The 24243-nt window shown below is 49.4% G+C and overlaps 5 protein-coding genes and 1 non-coding gene across 6 annotated transcripts; 3 read left to right on the top strand and 3 right to left on the bottom strand.

Annotated features, from left to right (window-relative positions):
• Nucleotides 1-1240: 1240 nt before the first annotated feature.
• Nucleotides 1241-2234, bottom strand: LOC105914870 (alpha carbonic anhydrase 8-like). Its single transcript, XM_012848004.3, has one exon. The coding sequence runs from the start codon at nt 2182-2184 to the stop codon at nt 1543-1545; it is 642 nt and encodes a 213-aa protein (XP_012703458.1). The 5' UTR covers nt 2185-2234; the 3' UTR covers nt 1241-1542.
• A 3347-nt stretch (nt 2235-5581) lies between these two features.
• On the top strand, nt 5582-9899 carry LOC101785746 (IQ domain-containing protein IQM3-like). Its single transcript, XM_022829177.1, has 9 exons — nt 5582-5659; nt 7003-7116; nt 7224-7289; nt 7462-7550; nt 7710-7797; nt 8335-8481; nt 8604-8696; nt 9217-9318; nt 9410-9899. The coding sequence occupies exons 1-9, from the start codon at nt 5582-5584 to the stop codon at nt 9818-9820; spliced, it is 1188 nt and encodes a 395-aa protein (XP_022684912.1). The 3' UTR covers nt 9821-9899.
• Nucleotides 9900-10554: 655 nt separating this feature from the next.
• Nucleotides 10555-12143, top strand: LOC101785342 (probable glycosyltransferase 3). The gene has a single exon (XM_004980110.2). It carries the CDS (start codon nt 10633-10635, stop codon nt 12013-12015), a length of 1383 nt encoding a protein of 460 aa, XP_004980167.1. The 5' UTR covers nt 10555-10632; the 3' UTR covers nt 12016-12143.
• Nucleotides 12144-12563: 420 nt separating this feature from the next.
• On the bottom strand, nt 12564-14196 carry LOC101784948 (probable glycosyltransferase 3). The gene has a single exon (XM_004980109.2). The coding sequence runs from the start codon at nt 14194-14196 to the stop codon at nt 12703-12705; it is 1494 nt and encodes a 497-aa protein (XP_004980166.1). The 3' UTR covers nt 12564-12702.
• Nucleotides 14197-15367: 1171 nt separating this feature from the next.
• Nucleotides 15368-20026, bottom strand: LOC101785206 (serine/threonine-protein kinase D6PKL2). The gene is made up of 2 exons (XM_004978631.3): nt 19358-20026; nt 15368-16816 (listed from the first exon to the last, which is right to left on the bottom strand). The coding sequence occupies exons 1-2, from the start codon at nt 19945-19947 to the stop codon at nt 15901-15903; spliced, it is 1506 nt and encodes a 501-aa protein (XP_004978688.1). The 5' UTR covers nt 19948-20026; the 3' UTR covers nt 15368-15900.
• Nucleotides 20027-23441: 3415 nt separating this feature from the next.
• Nucleotides 23442-23514, top strand: TRNAA-AGC. Its single transcript has one exon. It is a non-coding gene; the product is annotated as a tRNA-Ala (tRNA).
• The last annotated feature ends 729 nt before the right edge of the window (nt 23515-24243 follow it).

Raw genomic sequence — 24243 nt, 5'->3', positions numbered from 1 at the left:
CTTAAAAGTCGTTTGAAGCTTGGGATAATATGATCCACAACTGGACTTGTTCTAAAACAAGACGCTCTAGTGAGATTTAAACAAATCACTTTGCGCAGACAGTCGACCTATATTCCTGAATTTGATTTGCTTCTTGGAATTTCAGGATCAGCGTTATAACTCCAAAGTTGAGGCTGAAGAGACACTAATAGAGAACTCACCTTCCATCCACCCCTTTTGTCTCGGTTTAAATTTGACCCGTGACTAAAGGTTCATCAACCGGGACAAAAGGCCCCTCCAGACCACTGGCCTTTACAACCGGGACTAAAGGGGCTCTTTAGTCCCCGTTGGTGAGCCCCCCACCAGTGGCTGAGTTTTAGTCCCGGTTGATGAACCTTTAGTCACGGGTCAAATTTAAACCGAGACAAAAGGGGTGGATGGAAGGTGAGTTCTCTATTAGTGTCTCTTCAGCCTCAACTTTGGAGTTATAACGCTGATCCTGAAATTCCAAGAAGCAAATCAAATTCAGGAATATAGGTCGACTGTCTGCGCAAAGTGATTTTTTTAAAATCTTCACTAAAGCGGCCTGTTTTAGAACAAGTTCAGTTGTGGATCATATTATCCCAACTCAAACGACTTTTAAGCAAGGACGTATATGAAGGAGTCGTCATCTTGCATGAGACCATGTTCATGATGAGCTATGTTGAAGGAAACAAAGTGGGTTATTTTATAAAAATTGATTTTGAAAGGGCTTACGATAAAGCGAGATGGCCGTTCCTACTACAAACACTTCAAATAGAAGGGTTCTCATCCAAGTGGATATCTTGGATACTATTTTTTTTTGTTTCTGGTTGGAGTGTGGCAATAAATGTTAATGTTCTTATTTTTCCAAACCCGAGTAGGACCCAAGAATCATTTTCTGAATGGAGTCTTGCTGGAACCGGGATTGGTAAGCATGACTGATCTTTTTTATATTTGCATTAAATTTTTTAGTAAGATGAATGGTCAAATATTGTAATGAAAAGTCAACAGCGATAAATATTTCGATATGGAAGTAGCAGTATGAAGTGCATCCATCTTTATGTTGCATATCATTGAGTAGCACATCGATCTTTATGTTGCATATCATCTTATGTTCGTATGTTGCATATCATTGAGTAGTACATCGATCTTTATGTTGCATATCATCTTATGATCGAATTCGAACATGTATAACAACTGCAGGACACGTAGTAGCGTGAAAAATACTTGACAGGAGTAGTAATAATGAAAGCATTTAATCAATATAGATTCTTCCAATAAATATATGTATTTGGTGAGCACACGTACAAAACACAACAGGATTACACGAACATGCATTTCACACACGTTACATGCATCTGTAGATGGATCTCAATCTCATCCGCATGCAGATACGGCGCATGCATTCGCATACAGCAGGATGAGCTCGTTATTCTATAGTGTATATATGTATATAGTACGTATACGAGTAGTTAATTAGACGCACGCGGACATGATCGCATGCATATACATGCGGCACATTTGGGTCGTGCGTACGCATTCTCATGGAAGTACGTTCAGGCTCTGCCCACGCACGCATGTGTAGGGGCCAGCCCAGTTGGGCTTGACGAGGCCGACGATGGTGATGTTAGTAGAGGGAAAGCACACGCATACTTTGGTGCTGGTGCCTTGGGGGACCGGCTTAGGGAAGAGAGTCAGGACCATACCGCGTCTAAGGTACACCGGCTTCGCTAATACAAGCGCGGCGAGGTTAGGGAAGCCAGAAGGACAAGGACCTTGGGATGGTGCCGGGGCAGGCGTGGGCACAGGTGCTGGCGTCGGAGCTGGAGTGGGTGCTGGCGTCGGAGCTGGCGTCGGAGCTGGAGTTGGTGCTGGAGTCGGTGCAGGCGTCGGAGCCGGGGTTGGTGCTGGAGTAGGCGTAGGTGTAGGGGCCGGTACCGGCGCTGGAGCTGGAGTCGGTGCCGGCGTAGGAGCTGGAGTGGGTGCTGGCGTCGGTGCAGGCGTCGGAGTCGGGGTTGGTGCTGGAGTAGGCGTAGGTGTAGGGGCCGGTACCGGCGCTGGAGCTGGAGTCGGTGCCGGCGTAGGAGCGGGTGTCTGGGCCCGCACAGAAGTGGCCAATATGAGTGCTGCCACGGCTAGGAACATGAGAGCAGGGGAAGCTATGGAGGACTTGTTGGATGCCATCGCTACCTAGCTGTGTTCCCAAATCCCAACCGTGTGTGTTTGTGTGCCTGCTTCAAGTTTGCCGATACCTGGTATTTATAGGCCAGCGGGCATGCAGGGTGATCGCTCGGCAGAAGCTAGTGTCTGCATTGGCCTAGCGTAGCCGCCTAGCAGCGTGTGCACGCAAGCCAGTCAGGTTGCAAGTGTCTCTCCGGGGTTATCGTACACCGATGAAGCCAAAGTTTCCACCCATGGAGCGTGTCCTCCTTGATATCTGATCTCTCCATCGGCTCCAAATTAAAACGACGACGATGCACAAGTTTTCAGTGGTGGAGGGAGGGGGGCAGGGGCTTGGATTCCCTATGGTTTCCGATTTTCCACTGAAATTTTTTGAATTGAACCAAATTCAAAAAAAATACTATTGCTGGTTCCCCTAACAATGAAAAAAAAAATGAGTTCCTGGCTATACCCTGCACGCTAGTGTTTCATGCTTACGACTACCTGCTAGCATTTCCAGTTTGTGGACCTGGAGACTACTTGCAACTTGCAACAAAACCTAGTGCAAGGCTGGCCTGGGCTGGGCATGGGGCCGTGATCGCCTGGAGACTGGATTGGCCGCTGGAGTCATGGACCTAGCGCCTAACTCTTGACAGAATAGCACTAGTACGCTGTACATGTATCGCATGCATCAAACCGCCATGCGTGATACTAAGATACTTTGAATCATCGATCGGTCGATGGAGCACGTGGAACGCTGTAGACTTTGTGGCAGTTGTACGTGCTGTAGACTTTGGTTAGCCTACGTTTGACCAAATTTATAGAAAAAAGGATCTCATCGAGCAGGCACACCGGCGTATAACTAACCAATAAAATGTGATGTGATGTATGCTGGTGGCGTGCATGAATGGGGCGCTGTTATACGTCGGTATGCCTAGGATGAGATCTTTTTTTCTATAAATTTGATCAAACTTATGCTAACCACAATATCTTAGATTTCAGGCAGAGGGAGCATCTCTCTAATGACTTTTTTCTGCCATGATTCACTCAGTGCGTGCAGGATAAAGTTATCACTAAGCTTGTGACTAATTTCATTTTGTTGTTCCTATGTATCGTCATTTATGGTTTTACTATATTATACTTAGAGCTGCTCCTACGTAAAGTAGTTGCGCGAAGTCCGAGAATTTCTGTAAGGGTGGTCTAATTAAGACTCTAACATATGAGCTATTAGTGAGGTTGGCAAAATGCATGGGTGGTTCCTGAACCTGTCTTACTGTTATTGTGTTATTTAGGTCTCTAAACACTCAAAATATATTTTAAGTGCTAAACTTATCCCAAGGTACCATCTAGATATCTAAATTCTTAAAATAAATTTCTAGATTCCACATTTGTCCCGAAATGTCATCCGGAGCCGTTAAACTCTCTAAATACCTTTTTAGATCCTTAAACTCATAACGTCATTACTAAACCAAACGGAGGGAAAGATTAGGACTCCTAGTTCTCATGATAGATCTCGCCCCTTCCTGCCACCGTGATGTTTTCTCTCCTGCCCAGGCTACTGTGTCCTAGCTCCAGCAATCAAGCATCGGCGACACTGCAACAAACCTCACCTTCTGGTTGCAAGACCCATGCCTGAGCCTATGCACCAGCCAGATCTTAGCCCCTAGTCATCCTCCAACTCCTACACCATCGTCACTAGCCTCCTGCTCCACCATCCTCTCATGCTTAGCACCTGACAAGATTTCGGACCGAAAATGCAGTTTGAGACTTTATTGGGGACTTGGATAACACCCTGAGAAAAGTTCAGGGACTTCAAATACATTTTGAGAGTTTGGGAACCTAGATGATGACATCGCCCTAAGATAAGTTCAGAATCCAATAATGCATTTTGAGAGTTCAGAAACCTAGATGATACCACTAGAGATGTTCGGGATCCACCTGATGCTTGCTGTTTGCGGCGAGGGCAGTGGTTCCATGCAGGTTGTTGCCGTGCCGAGCAAGAGAGAAGAAGGAGCTTGTCGGGCTGGCGGTTTGTGCTGAATCTGAGCTCGGTCCTGTTGGAGAGAATGAATGGTTCGGTTTCAGTTCCGAAAAGCAAAAAGAAAAGAAGAGGAAGGAAGAAACAAAGAGTGAGCCGGTCCAAATGGTGTTTAGGATTTAATCTAACTCAAATTATGTTGAAATGAACTTCTATCGAATTTTGAAATACACTTTCCAAACAAGAAACCCCAGATGCAAACTATTTGGCATGACCCGTGAGCCAAACAAAAATATATAACCTATATTGACTATTTTGTTTAATTTAGAAACTATTTATTTCATATAATTAAGTGTTGTGCTATTAACTAATTGTTGGAATATTTTATAAATAAGAAAAAAAACTGATTTTATTGATTTTGTTTATTCACAGCCCAAAATAAAAATTTTGGGGTGTGACACTGAATCTCACAAAAAAGGCCCCTTGCATGTGGCTAGTTTCAGAGCAAGTCATGGGTATCCGGCCTTTGGTCTTTTTTCGATCCTGCAGCTTGCGAAAAAATTCTTTTTACTGCAATACCTTGGAGCAAGTCCTCCACGAGGGATGAGTTTTTACTGTAGCTTTGCGTTGATATTTCTGTATTGCAAAAGTGAAAAGGTCGGACTCTTGGTTTGTTCTTGCTTAATTCCTAGCTAGAATTCAGCAGTTTCTTGTCTGACTTACATTGTTGCACAAATAGCGCTTTTGTGAAGGAATATCCTTTTTTTAATCTTGATGAAGCAATGAATCTCCTATGTCTAATATCTTACCACAAGGATAGCACTGATCATGCAACCCAATGAATCACCCGTGCAGCGGGTTCACCTGCCGGCGACCAACAACATGGACAGATCGCCAATTCGCCACCATCAACACATCATGGCACATGCTACGTACGCCCGGCTGGGAAGACGTGCACGAGAGGCGCCCGTCTGCTACGGCGCAGGAACCGTTCCGGGAACATGACACCAGACCATCACTAGTGCTCCTCTCTCGTGGAGACGATGATGCGCAAGAATGACAGCTCTGAAATACCTACACAGCCTACGACTGGTCTCGGTCGGGGTCATCTTCTTCTTTTGATAACGAACCATATGCCATTATTGTTAATTCTGGTGAGGGCTCCTTCAAAAGAGAATTAACAATTGCATGCGCAGAATGCGTGGTATACTTCTTGTTACCAGGATTATAGTAGTCTTAGTCTAAAGGCGAACGGGAATGGGATGCTTTCCTGCGCCTACTCGTGAAGGCTAGCTGCAGTCATCCTCTGCCTCGCGACCAAGCTAAAACTGCTTGCTCGGTCTTCAGAGAAATCAGAAGCTGGAGACGGAGGCGGCTTTCCCTCCGGCCGGCTTCGGCGCTGCGGATTCTCCGAGGTGCCCGGTTGCGGGAAACGGCGGCAGCATGGATGACGCGGCGGCGACCAAGCTGCAGAAGGCGTACCGTGGCTACCGGACCAGGCGGAAGCTCGCCGATTCCGCCGTAACGAGACCCCACACCACTTTTGCCCTTTCCTTTCTCTCTTCCTCTGTTTTACCTCTTCTTTTTTTATAGACGATTCCTCTCCTCTGCTCTTTCTTAGTTTCCCTGGGTGAGATTTCTCCAGGTTTGTTTTTTTGAAGCGAATTTCTCCAGGTTTGTTCGATTGAATCTTATTGTAAAATACATACATACATACATACATACATACATACATATATATATATATATATATATATATATATATATACACACACAGTGCAAAATTTCAATTAGCAGCACTAATTCACCAGCTCTAATTCCCTCACCTTTTATAAGCTTGAGTAAACATATTCAACAGCATAGCAGTAACCTAGAATTAAAAAAATATTGTAATTTTAACAAAATATATACTCCCTCCATTCTGAATTGCAAGGTATTTTGGTTTGTTCTAATAAGTCAAACTAATGCTAATTTGACCAAATTGTAGTCGAAGGAGCATAATTAGATTCATTACAAAATATATTTTCATAATTTACTTATTTAATGTGTTAGATGATCAAACTTACCAAATTGTAGAAAAGAGCAATAATATTTAATGTATCAAATGAGCATAATTAGATTCATTACGAAATATATTTTCATAATTTACTTATTTAATGTGTTAGATGATCAAACTTAGAGTAATTTGACTTAGAACAAACAAAACGGAGGGAGTAAATTTCAAAAAGCAGCAAAACATCTCTATTAAGGTATAGCAAAAATATGATAAAAAGGACAATTTATTTAAAAATTCACTACAATTTTAACAAATACTTTGCATGTTCGGACATGACCTAATTGAACATGATGATGCAAAGATATTTAACATGTTTGAGTTTTATGTGGTTGACAACAAAAAGAGAATCTATAGCCTAGACTTGGGATTTATAATCCCAACTATGGATCCTTTGATACCTGCTAGCTGATGTATCCATATTTTTACAACATCATTGCAAGGTTCCCAGGGTAACCAAAATCCATGTGGTCATCATTTTTATAATTAGCTAGCCTTGGTTAGAATATAGTATAGCTTTGTCTTCTTGAATCCAATTATAAACTTAAGTTGGTTTAAAAATTTTACATGTTTTAGTACATTGGTGCTCTAAGTGATTAATTATGTAGGCCATTTTAATTTGCTACTTTGGAAGATATTTTTTCCTGTAACTTTTCCCTACCAATTATCTTGTTTTGGTTCTTGATACTATGTATTATTTGGAGTTCATGGAGAATGCAAGGTCCCAAAGAAAAACTAAATTGATTCTCCTTGATGCGTGTCCAAATAAGTTTTGATAAAACAATAATAGGGTTTGAGTTTGGATGAATGAAGGTGGCAAGCGCTGAACTTTGCACGGCTCAATCATAGCACTATCTCCTTCGTTGAACCCAAGCCTAAGAGTGGAGCATCACATTGGAATCGAGTTAGCCTCAAAGCATCTAAGGTTTCAATCGCTATACTTCACAAATGTTCATTATGCTGGGAAATCTCATTTTGTTTTGACTTCTCCGACATCGCTCTCTTTGTCATATATTTATGTGATTGACCCAGGTTGGTCAAGGTCTCTCTAGAGATAGCAAGGCTCTCAAGTTGGCTTCACAGCACTGGCTTGAGGCTGTGAGTATAACTAGTACCAATCCAGTACCACTACTTTTAATTCAATATTAATTACTCTTAGGATTTTTCATTGTAACTGCATTTGGGTTAAAAGATGCCACTTTCAGCATATTCAACACTCTCAACGGTAGCGCTATAACAATATATAATATATCCACTGGTTGCTTTGTAGATCGATCCACAACATCGGTCTGGGCACAACCTGCACTTCTACTATGATTTTTGGTGCCAAAGCCAAGCCAGCCAGCCCTTCTTCTATTGGTGAGAACATACTGCATTTGCATATTTTCGTAATAGAATGAGTTGATGCAGTTGGCATAACATATGATAATATATATGTGCATATTGAAAAACTTTTGAGCAATTTAAGATGTTAGTTCGATTGCATGGCAATTTTAGCAAGTCCGCTTCCATTTGCAGGCTTGATGTTGGGAATGGAAAAGATATTGATCTCCCTGAGTGTCCAAGAACTATGCTTAAGAAGCAATGCATAAAATACCTCGGTCCTGTAAGAAATATATGTTCAGGCTATCTTTATCCATAAATCATGCCATATATCGGTATCAAAATATTGCGAGAAGAGTTTGTACAAGGGCTTGACACTTTACGCATAAAACCTCAATTTAGTTATATGATGCTTTTTTTTATTAAATGCCACTATTGTTGTTATGTAAAGATAAGTTCACCTTTTCAAAGATATTTTTTCCCTGTTCAAATATGTGTTGCAAATTTTTGTAATATTTTTATTAATAATAAAATTATTGATATGCTGTATTTTTACATAGCCTCAAATATCAATTATTGTTTTAAATGAAACGTGAATATCATCTGCCATGACCTGACCTACTTTTGTTCATGCTACTTATTTGTTTTTTCTCATTAGTTATGACTATGCAAAAATGCATTTGACTTTAAACACGGCACACTGCTAAATTGGAAAAAAGGAATTCTTTGTTAGACAAGCTATTCATTTGGTTTCTACTAAACATACTGCTACTGCTACTATGTATGAAGTAAGTTCTAATAAGTTCCCAATGTTCTACAGCGAGAGCGTGAGCTCTATGAATACATCATTAGTGAGGGAAAGGTTATCCATAAGCAATCTGGAGAACCACTTGATACAAGCCAAGGTCCTGAAGAAGCTAAGTGGATTTTTGTAATGAGCACAGCAAGAAAACTTTATTCTGGCAAGGTACCTTGTTTACTTTTTCAACGACTTCCATACTTGCAATGCTCTAGAAACAATATTATAGCAATTCTTTTAGCTTACGATTAGGCCAATATATATTTCTATAACCTGATTTATTCATCCAGAAGGAGAAAGGTGTATTTCAGCACTCTAGTTTTTTAGCAGGAGGTGCTATCATAGCTGCTGGAAAACTTACAGCAGAAAATGGAGTGATCAAGGTATTGTTGTATGCCCCACTGTGACATCACTGTTTGATGTGGTGTTTTTTTTTACTTTCTTGGTAAAAAACACTTTGTTTTTATTTGTAAAAAAATCCTTAGTATTCTTGCTTATGTTGTTCATTAATTCTGAATTTATGACCAAGCCGAATATATACGTTTTTGTCCAACAGTTGATGATCCCTTAATTCACTATTATACAAATTTAAAAACAAGAATTCAGAGATACATCTGTTTTCAAGGATAAATGTTACATACATATCCAAAGTTTGATCTTATTTATAAATATGTTTGTGACTTTTGGAGTAAGCATAGCAAAATGTATACTTTTGTATCTACTATAGTCCTACCCATCAAATTAGTTACTTATCTTGAAACAACCACCATGGAAGTTAATTGTGACGACCATGGATTTTGTCGACCCCTTGTATTTCTGCCTAGAGCAAAAGATAGTATTATTCCATACTTTGATTTGTCTTGCTCTCATGTTTTTTCTGTTTTTTTATTATTTTTGGATAAGTCCATCGTGACCTACAGTGGTCATTACAAGCCAAGCATGGAGAACCTCGTCAATTTCATGAAATTCCTTGAAGAGAGTGGGGTTGATCTCAAAGAAATCAAGGTAGCTAGACCAATATAGTCATCACAATATCAGATTTACATATGTTGTCATAGATGGGTTTTCTCATAAGGAGCTAGTTTTGACCATTCAGGCACGTCCATTCACCAAAGATGACTGCTGCGATGATCCAACGCCTAACGATACACAGAACATTGTTGTTTCTACCAATACCCCACAAGTGGTTCTCTCTCCAAACACAATGGAAGGTGATGAAGGCAAGGATGCTCCTGAAGAACAAGCCAAGCTAACATACCAAAGAACCTTATCAGGTGGTTTGCGTAGCCCAAAAGCTGCCATTGATGTCCCGCAGAAGGCAATTCTTGAGAGGATAAAATCCAAGAGCGAGTCTAAATCTTACCAGCTTGGGCACAAGTTGTCCATGAAATGGAGCACTGGGGCTGGTCCAAGGATTGCGTGTGTGAATGATTATCCAGCTGAGATCAGAATGCAAGCAATGGAAATGGTAGACCTGTCACCCGGAGCATCAACGACACCGGCCTAGAGCATGAAGTCTACGCCAACTGTAATTATTCTTTTATTCCGAAAGGATGGCAAGATCTTTGCCATAGTTTTTAAGGAAAACAGGGCTCAAAAACCACATAATAATAACAAGAGGGTTTGTGAGACATCCCCTGCAACTATTGCTTACAGTAATTTTGCATTGACACTATTGTTCTGTGATGCAGAGATCCGACTCTTGGTTTGTTCTTGCTTCCTATACTGCAGAATTCAGCAAGTGTGCAAAGTTGAGTGAATTATATTTTTGCAGAAATAGGGCTTTGGTGAAGAATCTCCCTTTTTTACCCCTTAGAACAATTAATCTCCTATATATCTAGTATCTTACAGCCAGGGTAGATTTGCGTTACTACTAAAATCTTAAAGGAAGCCCTATAGTAAATAATATCGCTACATGCACAGCCCTCGGTTGAAGAAGCACACACTGTCACACTCTCCAATTATAGTCAACAAAGAGCACAGCATGCAGGACCTCACGATAGTCACATTCTGGCATCTCCCTACGGGACGGTGAGCATATAGTAATGCAGAACGGGAATCGTGCTCTCGCCTGCCGTACCTCTCTGCAAAATCCGAGCAATTTCGTATTCACCTCCTCCCTCGTAGTTCCCGCGCCCCCGCTGACTTCCACTGCACACAAACGTGCCACCTCCTGGAACCGAACGTTCCTGCCTGCTCCTGCTCGTCCAAAACCCTGTCCCTCCTCCCTATACATCTAACTCCACCCGACAGCCCCATCAATCACTAGCTCTCACAGCTTCCAACGACGATCGAGAGATCCATCCGCGAGGTAGCAGCATGGGGGTGGCCGGCGGCGGTGGGCGGATGCGTGCGAGCAGCATCAAGAAGCAGCGGCAGCGGACCATGAACAACATCAAGATCACGCTCCTCTGCGGCTTCATCACCGTGCTTGTCCTCCGCGGCACCGCCGGCTTCAACCTCCTCGTCAACAGCGGCGACCCCGACGGCGCCGCTGCCGACGCCAAGGTCGTCGAGGACATCGAGCGCATCCTCGCCGAGATCCGCTCCGACTCCGAGCCCGACGAGGTCGTAGTCTTCGTCGGGGACGGCGGCTCCTCCTCCTCGTCGTCCCCCAGTAACGTGACGGCCGGCGGCTTCGGCAACTTCTCGTTCTCGCCGTCGGCGACGCTGATCAAGGTGAAGGAGTACAGCCTGGGCCCCAAGGTGAGCGACTGGGACTCCCAGCGCCAGGAGTGGCTGTCCCGGCACCCGGAGTTCCCTTCCCGCGACGCGCGCGGCAACCCGAAGGTCCTGCTCGTCACCGGCTCGCCGCCGGGGCCCTGCGACAACCCCGCCGGCGACCACTACCTCCTCAAGGCGATCAAGAACAAGATCGACTACTGCCGGCTCCACGGCATGGACATCGTGCACAACATGGCGCACCTGGACCCGGAGCTGACGGGGTACTGGTCCAAGATCCCGCTGGTGCGCCGCCTCATGCTGGCGCACCCGGAGGTGGAGTGGATCTGGTGGATGGACAGCGACGCCATCTTCACCGACATGGCCTTCGAGCTCCCGTTCTCCCGCTACGAGGGCCGCAACCTCGTCGTCCACGGCTACCCGGACCTCCTCTTCGAGAAGCGCTCCTGGATCTCCCTCAACGCCGGCATCTTCCTGCTCCGCAACTGCCAGTGGTCGCTGGACCTTCTTGACGCGTGGGTGCCCATGGGCCCAAGAGGCCCGTCCCGCATCGAGGCCGGGAAGCTGCTGACGGCGAGCCTGTCCGGCCGGCCACCGTTCGAGGCCGACGACCAGTCGGTGCTGATCCACCTGCTGCTCATCCAGAAGGACAAGTGGATGGAGAAGGTGCAAATCGAGACGGAGTTCTACCTCCATGGCTTCTGGACGGGGCTGGTGGACAGGTACGAGCAGATGATGGAGGAGCACCACCCGGGGCTCGGCGACGACCGCTGGCCGTTCATCACGCACTTCGTCGGGTGCAAGACCTGCGGGAGGTACGAGGACTACCCGCTGGAGCGGTGCCTGAGGGGGATGGAGCGCGCCTTCAACTTCGCCGACAACCAGGTGCTCAGGCTCTACGGCTTCCAGCACCGGTCGCTGGTGAGCGCCAAGGTCAGGAGGGTCACCGACCCGAGGGCCAACCCGCTCGAGGCCAAGGAGGCCGCGCTCAAGATGGACGCCAAGTTCCAGCGCGTCTAGTAGGCCTCGTTGGAGAGAGAGGGAGACTATGTTCTTGAAAGTTACAAGTTTTTCTGAGTTCTTTGTTTGTTCTTGGCTTTCAGTTTTGCAGTAGCTAGTGCAAGCAGTAAGTGTGTTCGATGTTTTTAGTTGGATTCAGAGCAATACGAAATAGGCAAGAAATGCATGGTTCAAACAATGCGACTGTGAATTGTGCCACTAATACACAACAATTCTTCAGATTTCGCTGGTACTAGTTGTTTTGTTTAGGATTCAGGTCAAAATGAAACAGGCAAGAAACGTATGGTTCAAACACAGTATTTTGAGTTGTAGCACTAATGCTCGTCAGAGTGGCTTCGTTTCAGTTCTCTTTGGACAACAAATGCGCAAATATTTTATCTGAAGAATTGGTAGTGCTATCATTTTCATCAGCAGATCTATGCTATGTCAAAGCTGGGAAATCTGATCAATTAGTACTTTAGACAGAGATTTCAGAGTCAGCGTGACTTCAATTAGTACTATTTACTGAAGACTCTGAACGTAGCAATGTTTGAACCTCTTCCGCCAATTCATTTGTCCTGAGTCCTGACTCAACCCAGAACTAAAACAACAAACAAGTAACTGCAGATCACTTGCTGTATGTTCTTGTTGCTGTGTGCGCTAGCTCTAGCTACTGCAAACTGAAATACAAGAACATTAAAAAAATTATCAAATCCCAGGCGTCCATCCCAGCCTCTTCAGAATTCTTTCAAGAACAGAGTCTCTCTTTCCTTTGCGCTTTCGATTTCTGCGTACATCATGGCTCTTGACATCCGGGTCCTTGGATTTCTTCAAGAAAGAGATAGCCTCCTCCTTAGCCTCCAGCGGGTTCGCCGACCGGTTCGTCACCCGCCTGACCTCGGCGCTCGCCAGCGACTCGTGCCGGAAGCCGTACAGCCGGAGAACCTGGTTATCGGCGAAGTTGAAGGCGCGTTCCATTCCCCTGACGCACCGGTCCAGCGGGTACTCGTCACTGGAATTGCCGCCGCTCCTGATTGACCTGCCGACGCCGCCGCCGCAAGGCTTGCATCCGACGAAGTGCGTGACGAACGGCCACCGGTCGTCGCCGTAACCCGGGTGGTGCTTCTCCATCGCCTGCTCGTACCGATCGACGAGCCCCGACCAGTGGCCGTGCAGGTAGTACTCGTTCTCGAGGTACACCTTCTCCATCCACCGCTCCTTCTCGGTGATCAGCAGGTGGATGAGCGCCGACTGGTCGTCGGCCTCGAACGCCGGCCGTCCATGGAGGGTCGCCGTCAGCAGCTTGCCGGCGTCGTTGCGGGCGCGGCCTCTGGACCCCATCACGGCCCAGGCGTCGAGCAGCTCCAGCGACCACTGGCAGTTCCGGATCAGGAAGCTGCCGGTGCTGACGGCGACCCAGGAGCGGAGCTGGAAGAGGAGGTAGGAATTGCCGTGGACGACGAGGTGGGCGCCCTCGTAGCGCGCGAGTGGGAGCTCGAACCCCATGTCGGTGACGAGCGCGTCGCCGTCCACCCACCATAGCCACTCCACCTCCGGGTGCGCGAGCATGAGGCGGCGCAGCAGCGGGAGCTTGGCCCAGCCGCCCGTGAGCTCGCCGTCGAGGCGCGCAGTGATGTGCGCGAGCTCGATGCCGTGGAGGCGGCAGTAGTCGATCTTGTTCTTGGTCGCCCGGAGCAGGAAGTGGTCGCCGGCGGGGTCGTCGCAGGGCCCCGGCGGCGAGGCCGTGACGAGCAGGACGCGCGGGTTGCCGCGCGCATCGCGGGACGGGAACCCCGGGTTCAGGTGCAGCCACCGCCGGCGCCTGGCGTTCCACCGCGTGACCCGCGGCCCCAGACTGTAGTTCGCCGTCGACCACGCGCTGCCGCGGTCGTAGTACCGCGTTGCCCGGGTCGACGGCGATGTGTTGCCGTCGTCGTTGGGTTCGGGGTCGGGGTCGGAGTCGGCGCGGATCTCGCGGAGGATGCGCTCGATGTCCTCTGTGGCCTTTGCGCCGGGCGGCGCGCGGTCGGAGCCGGCGATGTAGACGAGGCGGCGGTTGACGCCGACGGTGCCGCGGAGGACGAGGAACGTGACGAAGGCGCAGAGCAGGGTGAACCTGATGTTGTTGATGGCCCGCTGTGTGAGCTTGCTGCTGCTGCCCCGCGGCTGCAGCAGCCATCCGCCGCCCGCCGGCGTACGCATTCGATCGCTGCGTTGCAAACGCTGTGGGGGATAGTGGCTGAGTGGGTCGTGGGGGCGTGCCGGCGACGGAGCAGGCAGGATCTTGGGTTTGACTGCAAGGGAAGTCAGCGGGGCGCGGGAAATTCGAGGGAGAGGTGATTATGAAATTCCTCGATTTGCAGTGTGGCAGGTTGTCAGAAAAGCTTGATTGCCGAACGTTGCTAGTGACGTGGGATGACTGGGAGTACATGACTAGCCCTGCAGCTTGGGCCCATCAAGAGGAAATCCATATCTTGGGCCGGGCCGAAGAAAGGCGTGATCATTTCCAGTTGAAATTATTGTCTGCCCCAAGCAGAGCCAGCCCAACAAGGGCATCAGGCCTAAAATTATTATCGTGTTGGGCTAAATCTCTCGACATTGGAGTTTCTGTGTTATTCTTCTTAGGAAAAAAAAAAGATCCTCAAGCACCAAACCAAACGTTCTCTCTCAGTTAATAAGTGGCTTGAGTTTTTAAATGTTTGTGAACGAAAAAAAAAAGAATCATCTTATGTTTGGACATGGAAGATGCAAGCACACAGTGTTCTCATCCGGTGAAGTGAAGGTGAAGCAGCAGCATCTTCTTTGGATTTGCCGCATTTCATCTGTGCCAGCGTAGACTGGCATGCATTTGATGGCACGTCCTGTAGAACGATCATTGCAACTGCAGTTTGTGTATCCTTTAGGCCTTTTATACTCCTTTTACCACTGGCTTTGCCTTTCTATACAGTCCAGCTGGTATGGTAGTAACTTTTCTCTGTGCGCAGCAGCGTCTTTACCGCTTTACATTCCCTTCCTCCCTCTTTCACGCCCATCGCCTCTAGAAGTAGGCGTCGTCCGGCCGTAAACCGGCCGCGGGTGATGTGATCATACAACGCGAGGCGCACGAGCGCGGCGTGAAAGAAATTCCTTCCCAGGCCCACTGCTGCTCCCATCATCGTCTCCGCGTCTCGTGTCCCCTGGTTGCCGCCCAAACCCCGGACCTCGTATCATTAGCCGCGCGCCTGCCCTGACGAGGTCCCTCCCCCCACCTCATCTCCAACTCGCCGCTCATGCTCACATCAACTGCGCATCTCCTTGCCATCTGCCAAGAATGAATTGGACTTGTGCTTTTCTACGTTCTTAATGGTACTAGCAAGTAATTAACGATGATATATGATAATAGAACAAGTGAGAAACTCAAGAACATGCATGATACAATTCCAAAAAGGTCCTGCTTGGAACACGAGATTTCACAAGAATTTCCTATGCGTTCCAAGCAACACCCCCGCATGTATTAGCTCTAGCTAGCTACACATTTTCCAGAGACAGGCACTAACCAATGCGACCTGGCAATTGCCACAACTGAAGCCAGGTTAAGACACGTACTAGTGCTAATAACTGCAACAAGAACGGCATTAAGTTATTCATACAGCGTGCGCATTGTCGCCTGCTTGCCATGGCGCAAGAGCTCTCGGAGACAGGCAGCTCGCAACCACTTGAGGCGACAGCGCGCGGTGTCCCGCCCGACCCGGCTGCCTCGTGCTCGCGCCGTGGTCCATCCCCCACCACGTGCACGCGCGCCGGCTCGGCCGGACTCAGACAAGAGCTGCCTGATCGGGTCCCGGCGATGGCATCAGGCCGGGCAGGGCAGGCAGCTTCTTTTCACACACGCGCAGGTCGACATATGGACGCTTCTCCTTGGCTTGTCTAGTAGTACTCCACGGGCGTGCCGGGACAACTGTCGTCGTCGTCCGACATGCCGTCATCGTTGGCGCTGCTGCCGGCACCGCCACCACCAGCCGCACCACCCTTGACATTATTCCCCAAGCTGAACGGCGGCGGCACGTACGGTGGCGTGGCGCACCGGAGCAGCGCCCAGTTGACGCCGCTGAAGAACGGGTGCCGCTTGATCGCGGCCGCGCCAACCGTGGCGCCGAGCCGCCGGGCGGGGTCCTTGGCGAGCAGCGCGGTGACGAGGTCCTTGGCGGCTGACGACACCGAAGGCTCCTTGGGGAACTCGAGCGCGCGCGCCACGATGTTTGCCAGCGTCATCTCATTGTCGTAGCCCTTGAACGGGGTCACCCCGTAGAGGAGCTCGAAGATGAAGACGCCCAGCGTCCACCAGTCGACGGAGCTGCCGTGGCCTTCCCCGGACACGATCTCGGGCGCCAGGTACTCGTGCGTGCCGACGAACGACATGGACCGGAGCTCCACTGGCTCGGCAACAAACTCCAGCTCGAGCCCACCACTGCCGCCGGAGGGGAATCTGCTGATGTTTCCGCTGTTGGACGACGACGGCTTCTTGGTGCGCCAGCGCCGGCGCCGGCGGCTGCGGCCGCGGCCGGGGAAGAGCTGGAAGCAGGACACGGTGGGGACGATGCAGGAGGAGATGGTGCAGGACGTGGACACGGCGGCGGAGCGGCCGGCGAGGGAGGAGAGCGGGTCGGAGATGACGTGAGCGGGCGTGGGCGCGGTGGGGTCGCACTTGAGGGAGAGGTCGAAGTCGGTGAGCATGATGTGGCCGTCGGCGCGGACGAGGACGTTCTCGGGCTTGAGGTCGCGGTACACGATGTCCACCATGTGGATGTACTCCAGCGCGGCAACCACCTCGGCCGCGTAGAACCTGTGTGACAGTGCCGGCATTAATTAGCTGCTAGGTCTTGATTTGCGCTCAAAATTCATCATTTAGCAGTGTCATCATGCATAATCAAATCTGTCATTTTTTTTTGTTTCCCCATCAGTAATCATTTGACAGGTTGCCACCACACGTAAATTTGATCTGAAATTCATTTTTAGTACTGCTATCATTCATAATCAAATGCGTCCAACTGTAGGCCAAAAAAATCATTGCAAACTTTGCGTTGAGCTTGGATCAACTGCAGCTGCATCCACACCAGCAATTGGTTAGGCGTTGATAGAACTAGCAAAGCTGCGCGTGTTTCATGGCAGCTGCAAGTGCAATTGCATGCTGAAAAAGCGTGCGTGTGCATGCTCGACTTTGCTCACATCACATGCCTGTAACCAAAAGAGCCAAGGAGGCCAGCCACAGCCACACCTGTGCTGCAGTGCTGGCGTGCAACCACTAACGGCAAGGTCAGTAACCTGTACTGTGTTCTGCTCCAGTGCAGAGGATCGGAGCAGAGGTAACAGGTTGCAGACGGCGGAAAAGGCATCAGACAGTGCTCGAATTAGCGCATCATGGTGGCGTGGCTGTTGGGAGTTGCACGGTGGGGGAGCCTGGACCGACTGACTGCTCTAGTTTAATGCTGCAACGGAATGGAACCCCCATGTGTGCGTGGCAATTGTTAATCCCTTCCTTGGGTTTACTACTAGACTGATCCAAGTGAGAAGAACTCAAGAAGTTCCCCCATGCATGTGTGCATGCAATTTTTAATCCTTGCCTTGGGGTTAGATTAGATTAACCCTTACAAGAAATGCCCTAGCTAGCTAAGATGGCTTCAACCGAGACCGGTCATAGGCTGTGTATGTGTTTCAGAGCTGCCATTCTTGCGCATCACATGTGGGTTAATAAAAAGGCCCTCCTTGACCAATGCAAAGCAGCATCTACACCAAAAGACTGCATGGCATGTACTGATGGCATGGTGCCATGTTCCTGGAACCGCTTCCAGCGCCGCAGCACACGGGCGCCGCTCGTGCCCGTCGTCTCAGCCCGGCCGTACCATGTGGCGGTGCCACGATGCTCCGTCCGATGGTGGCTGGTGATCTCCATGTTGTCGTTGGTCGCCGGCAGCTGGTGGTGAACCCGCAGCGTGTACCATCGCAATTCACAACGCTACGGTTGGTTAGTATACTGGTACGTGTGTGGGAAGCCGCGTCTCACGGCGAAGGAGTACGTGCTTGGAATTTTTTTGAGCCGTGCGACGTGAACCTCTTCAATAATGAGCCGAAACAGACTAGATTAAGTATCTCTTTTTTAACCAAAAAAATAAAATAAAAATGAAAGCACTAGCGCCCAAAAGTGTGCAACTGAGGTACTACTCTGTTAGGTGGACCCATGTACTAGCATCGAGGCCTTGACTGACGAACGTATCCACATGATGCCGCAATCGTTTCAGCGACCGTAGCTGCAGCAGGAACCGAAATAAAAACCACCACCAGTCCACCACTCAACCACTGCAGCCTAGTATACCCCTAATACGTACGTATTTTGCCGTCCGAGAAGTGAATAAAGTCACTATCCGTTCATACAGTGGGGTGTACAGTAGTGAAGGTGAGAGCCTGGGACCCAAGCCGGGATCACTTGAAGGTACGCACGACGCTACGCCTGGAAAGGAACTTAGCAAGCGCATATGCCGAGCACAGCTTTTACTTCCATAGATGGTAACATGGACAGGGGCTTGACTTGAGGGCTCCGCAGGAGGAGGAACACTGGTGGATCATGGTGTGGGGGCTGTGTGGTGCTGATGACAGTCACAGTATAGTATGCATGGCTCAAAAGCAACAGACTGTGCTGTGACAGTGAGCTCCAATCCATGATGTCCGGTCTCCAAATTTTTTTCCCCTCTTCTTCAGATAACGAAACCGGATCATGGTGGGCCGGGCAAGTGTTTCCAGATTTAGTGTCCAGCAGAAAAAAAAAATAGTTTCTTCTTCGTACTATTTCGCATCGCACTCGCACACCGCCGTTGCTTTTCTATTTGTGACCTGTTTCTATGATTCTATCGTTGTCGTTAAAGGATGCATCCAACAAGAGGGAAGCAATAATCTGACGTTGTGCAGCGCTCTCTGTTTTTCATGATCAAACGCATTCAGAGGAAACCAAGAACCAGGCGGATGCATGCCCAACCGAAGACACAAGGGGCCGACTGCATCCACTAGATCCTTAAACTATAGTGCACTACAAACACACGAAAGGATACAAAAAAAAACAAGTAAAAAAGGAACAATAAAACACCAAAAGGAAACAAACAGAGCGCCGCAGCAATCAATCAAAACTGCAGGAAACCTGCCGGATTCTTCTTCCCCAAAAAGCCTAGAATCACTAGCTTAATGCCTACGGATCAAGATGAACCGGGCCAACATTTTAGCCCCCCAAAAATGGCCCTTTGAACATGAATACCCGTCAAAATTTCGAGGCACGCTCACTACATTCACGGCATGAATTCATGATCGCAGATGTGGATCAACACGGTAGGTATCGTACCTGACTGCGGCCTCGGAGAAGCGTCGGTGCGGCTGGCGCTGTCGCAGGACGTGGAGGTCGCCGCCGGGGCAGAACTCGGTGAGGAGGCAGGACCATCGGTCCCCCTCGGCGACGCCGTAGAGCCGCGGCAGGAACGGGTGGTCCACGGCCTCGAGGATCTCGCGCTCCGTGCGCGCGCGGCCCTCCTTGTTCCGCCCCTCCAGCTCCTTCCGGTCCATCACCTTCGCGGCCACCAGCACGGCCCCCACGCCAGCGCCGCCGCCGCCGTTGGGCTTCTCCTTCTTCGCCCTGACCTCGGCGAGGTACACGCTGCCGATGTCCCCCGCGCCGAGCCGCCGCAGGAAGCGGATGTCGGAGAGGGAGACGGGCCCGAGGCGCGGGATTGTTTGCGTGGAGGCGGCGGCGGCGGTGGGCGTCGTGGAACGCGGAGGGAGCGGGAGGTGGTGGAGTGGACCTGAGGAGGAGGTGGAGCATGAGGCGGTGGCGGTGGAGACGGTGGAGGCGGAGCGGGAGCGCGAGGAGGAACCGAAGCTGAGGCTCTGCAGCTCGTCCACCGCGAGGTCCGCGGTGGCGTCGCCGTCGGGGGGCATTGCGACTTGCTGCGGCGCGCTGGTGGGATTGCGCTGGGCTCGGCTGCGGCCTGCGGGGGACAGGGGAGCCGAGGAGGAAGATGAAGAAGAGCAGAGGAGGTGGTGGTGGCGATGGGGATTTTAATTTGAAGGGGACACGAGGGAGGTGGACGGTGATTGGATGGTGATGGGCCGGGCCGGAATTCCGAGAGACCCGTTGATTTCGTTTTTATATTTTTCTAGTCTTGGAATTCCGGGGAACATGCAGGCCCTGTTCTCCGGAGTGAGAGATCTTGTTTCCTTGCACTATTCCATTCCGTTTCCGTGGATGCTTGGAACATTCTACCCTGATTGCTGCCGCGAGCAGATCTGATCAGATTGTAACTAAAGGTCTGGTTGTTTCCACCTCCTAAAGGTTTAGCTCCTAAAAGATTTTAGACAGTTTTTAGGCACCTCCTAAAAGTATGTTTGGTTCCACCTCATAAAAGTGACTAAAGGCAATAATAAAGTGGTAAAATACCCAAGATGCCCTTCCCCATACCCCTGCATGCCCCTGCTATTGGCGCTTGGCCCGCCCGCCGCCGGCCCCGGGCCGCCCCTCCGCCAGCGCTGGCCGTCTCGCCGCCGGCCCCGGACCGCCCCTCCCCTCCTCCCGCTGGCGCCGCCCCCTCCCCTCGAATCCTAGCCAACCCACTACCCCTGTTCCTCTCTCTCTCTCACTCATCTCTTCTTCCTCCTCCAGTCGAGGAAACACCGAGCTGAGCAGAGCCTGTCCGCCGGCCAAATCTCCGGCCTCCACTCCACCATCTTCAAATCGCCGCCTCCCACGGCTTCCTGACCCCCTCCTCTTCCCCCTCGACCACTCCTTGTCCGCCACCGTAGCTCCTAGCGCCGGGGATGTCAGATCCCGCAGCCGCCATTGCCGCCGGCCCAAGCTCGGGCGCCGCCGCCGAACACCACCTCCCCGGCCTCCTCGTCCCCAACAAGCAGCCAAAACGGGGTCGTGGTGAAGCCCCAGTGCTCCTGCGCCCATCACCGGCCGCGCCTTGCCATTCCCCGCCGCCGGCCAAGGCCACGGCCGGCCATGCGTTGCCGGCTCGTGCCTGTGTGCGTGGGTGTGTTGAGGGTGGTGGGCGGCTGCGGGAGATGGGCGGCGGGCGGCGGGAGATGGGCGGCGGCAGCGGCGGCGGCGGGCGGGAGTCGGGCGGGAGAGAGAGGGTAATAAATGAGGGGTAGTGGGGGTCAGATCTGGTTTTAGGAGGCTTTAGGAGGGGGTGGGTGGACTAAAATTTTTGAGGCTCCTAACAGATTTTAGTCACTTTTTGGAAGGAGTGTTTGGCACTTTAGGCAGTTTTTAGTCACTTTTTAGGAGCTAAGGTTTTAGGAGGGTGGAAACAAACATGCCCTAAGTTTGGCGCCTAAAAGTGTCTCCAAATGTGCGAGCTAGCACTAACTCTAAACTAATCAATTTAGAGGAGAGAGAATGTGCAGCAGCCAGTCTTGAATATTATGCAGCGAGAGGAATGTGCGTTGCGAAATGAGCGAGCTTATCTCTTCACTCCTAGGTAGTCTCTTATCTTTTGCACTGTTCAATAAATAAACAATTAGTTTTATTAGCTTAGAGCTGGATTGTTGGAGACGTCCTAATTGCCATTGTGTTCCTTGAATTAGTGACTTTGACCTAATGGCTAGAGGACACGCTTAGAATAGTAGCTTACGGCTGGGAAAGCATGATTTGCCGTGCAGCTGGCTCGACACCCCGGCCTTTCCGTTGTTTTGTTGTAAGTTTTCAAACCAGTTTCGGTGCTCGATTTATCTCGTGATCCGCAGCGGCAACAGCAGCTCTCAAAGTCGCATCGCATCAAATAATCAGGCCTGCGGTGGCCTAGCGCTAACTTCAGGTCGGACGTTTTGTGTTTGGAATCATAAGAAGAGGGAGACGACGACGAGTGGCAGAGAAGAGCCGAAGACATTTTGAACCGCTGGGCCTACTCTGATGGCGGCAATGTGATGGGATTTGTCTGATGACTCCAAATGGATGCGCCAAACCCATACCCCGATACCCAGAGAACGTGGGAGGCCCGTGGCCGCGCTGCTTTCTCCCGGAGCTGAGCGGAGCTGCCCTTTCTGGCTTTCTGCTCCCTCTCTAGCGATCAGGATGATCAAGCTGCCAGCAGCATATCTGTTTCTACGGATGGGATGGCTACTCTGAAGTCTGAATCTTTATCTCGAATGCTAGAATGTTAAGGGGGTCCATATCTTTGGTATTAGGATTGGATATGTGGGACCCTGAGGTCGGTTGCGGAGAGGCATCAGACATGCACTCATCAGTTTGCAGGGGATGCAGCCAGCTAGAGAGACATCTCGATTCTTCGAAGACCCCATTTGTATAGATGATGGAGTGCAGAGTTCAGACGCCAGCGGCATTGCCGCCTAGCTTTCAGACGGACAAACACAAATGTGATGTGGGGGCAGATGTTTGCTTGCTAGTATCCGGTATGCGGTCGCGCTATGCACTAGCACTACCAGTCCTTGGGTTGGGGGTTCAGAGCTGACGGTTGGTTTCTATCGGCTCTGTTCGCTTCAGCTGGCCAGTCCTTGGGTTGGGGGTTCAGAGCGCAGCTGTGCCGAACACACTGATTAGCTGTTGAATCCATGTGATCTTTGGACATGAGTACACGCGAAATACTGCATCTTTTGCCATGGTCGGTTCAGCCTCTCCGTCGTCCGTTACTGCTGAAAATTGCGCGCGGTATATGGGCATAAAGGAAAAAAAAAAGTCTATTTTACTCCCTTCATTACTTTGTCCACTTAACTCCCTAAGGAAAATTTAAGCTCACTTTACTCCCCAAAACTATTTTATTTGATCCAATCTACCCTCTAATTAGATTTCTTCTTTTTGTTCTTGGGTACAAATTAAATTTTAATTTCAGATTTTGTCAGTTGACTTATAACATGATGTTCCATGTTAAAAAATATATATTAGATTTTTTTCATGATTACTTTTCGTACAATTTTGTATATCTAAGGTCAATTTCGTACTAAATATTTCTAATCTATGAAAATAACCATGAAAAATTCTTAGTATAATTTTCTAACATAAGGCATCATGTTTTGTATATGTTCACAAAATTTGAATTCAAAATTCAACTCATACACGAAGAAAAAAATATAAATGTAATTAGGGATAGATTAGATCAAATAAATACTTCAGGAGAGTAAAGTGAGCTAAAACTTTATTCAGGAGGTTAAGAGGATAGAGTGGATAAGTGAGGAGAATAAAATGGACCTTTTCCGACATGAGGAGGCAGCTGCATAGGATGGCCCAGTGCTTCTCTTTCACAAAAGGGAGGCCCAACCCGTTCATTATACACAGCGTAAAGAAAGGAAGGCCCAGTGTCCGCGGGCTGTCTGCTAGGATCAATTAACGAACAATTTTGTCCAGCACGGCCCGTATAGAGACAACTCTGCGGATATTGATTCTTAAAATTTCTCCGGAAGGCAGAAAATCGTCCGGGGATGTAGCTCAGATGGTAGAGCGCTCGCTTAGCATGCGAGAGGTACGGGGATCGATACCCCGCATCTCCATTTTTTTTATTTTTTTTTGCTTTGTTCTTCTCATCTTCTGGCATAATCGTATCGGAACATTCACGCTTTCCAAAGTGCTATTCCTCCTTTCATTTCACTAACATTTTGCTTTGTTCTTGTGGCCTAATGCTATCCGAACGTCACCCTTTTCCAATGTGCTCTTCCTCCTTTCACTAACGTGTCGTTGACTCCCTTTTGTAACCTACAGTACCTGACATTCTACCAAGCAACGTGCACGATGCCGCGACATTCCATGCGAATCTAAACGTTGACGAATGCTGGAATGCATGCACACCACGTCATTTTTTCTTATCTGATGTGACGCCTGGTGTGCTTGCGCGTCGCCCACTACCGCCAGTAGCGCGCCGTTCCGTTCCGTTCCGTTGGAGCCGGAAGAGGATGCTGTTGCGGTGCGGTCGCGGGCATCCCGCACCCAACATTTTGTTCGGCTCGCGGATCGTCCGCAACAGCTAGAAAATCCACCCATGCCACGCGACGCCACGCCACACCACAAAGCAAGGCAAAGGCAAAAGGAGGCGTCCCGAGCAGCAGCAGGCCACTGAAAACGTCAACGCAAAGGCAAAAAAGGCTACCAGGGCGCTGCCGGCGAGTGCGCGTCGCATCGGCACAGCCCACCAGGCCACCACCACAACCGCATGTCCTCCACACCACCTCACTAGTAGAGGGAGGGAGGAGAGGTCGCGCCCCAGCCCCCTGGGGGGCACTTCA

The sequence above is a fragment of the Setaria italica genome, chromosome VIII, assembly GCF_000263155.2.
Source record: "Setaria italica strain Yugu1 chromosome VIII, Setaria_italica_v2.0, whole genome shotgun sequence".
NCBI classification, from domain to species: Eukaryota; Viridiplantae; Streptophyta; class Magnoliopsida; order Poales; family Poaceae; genus Setaria; species Setaria italica.
Note: the sequence above shows the minus strand (reverse complement) of the source record. Positions and strands in the feature narration are given on the sequence as shown.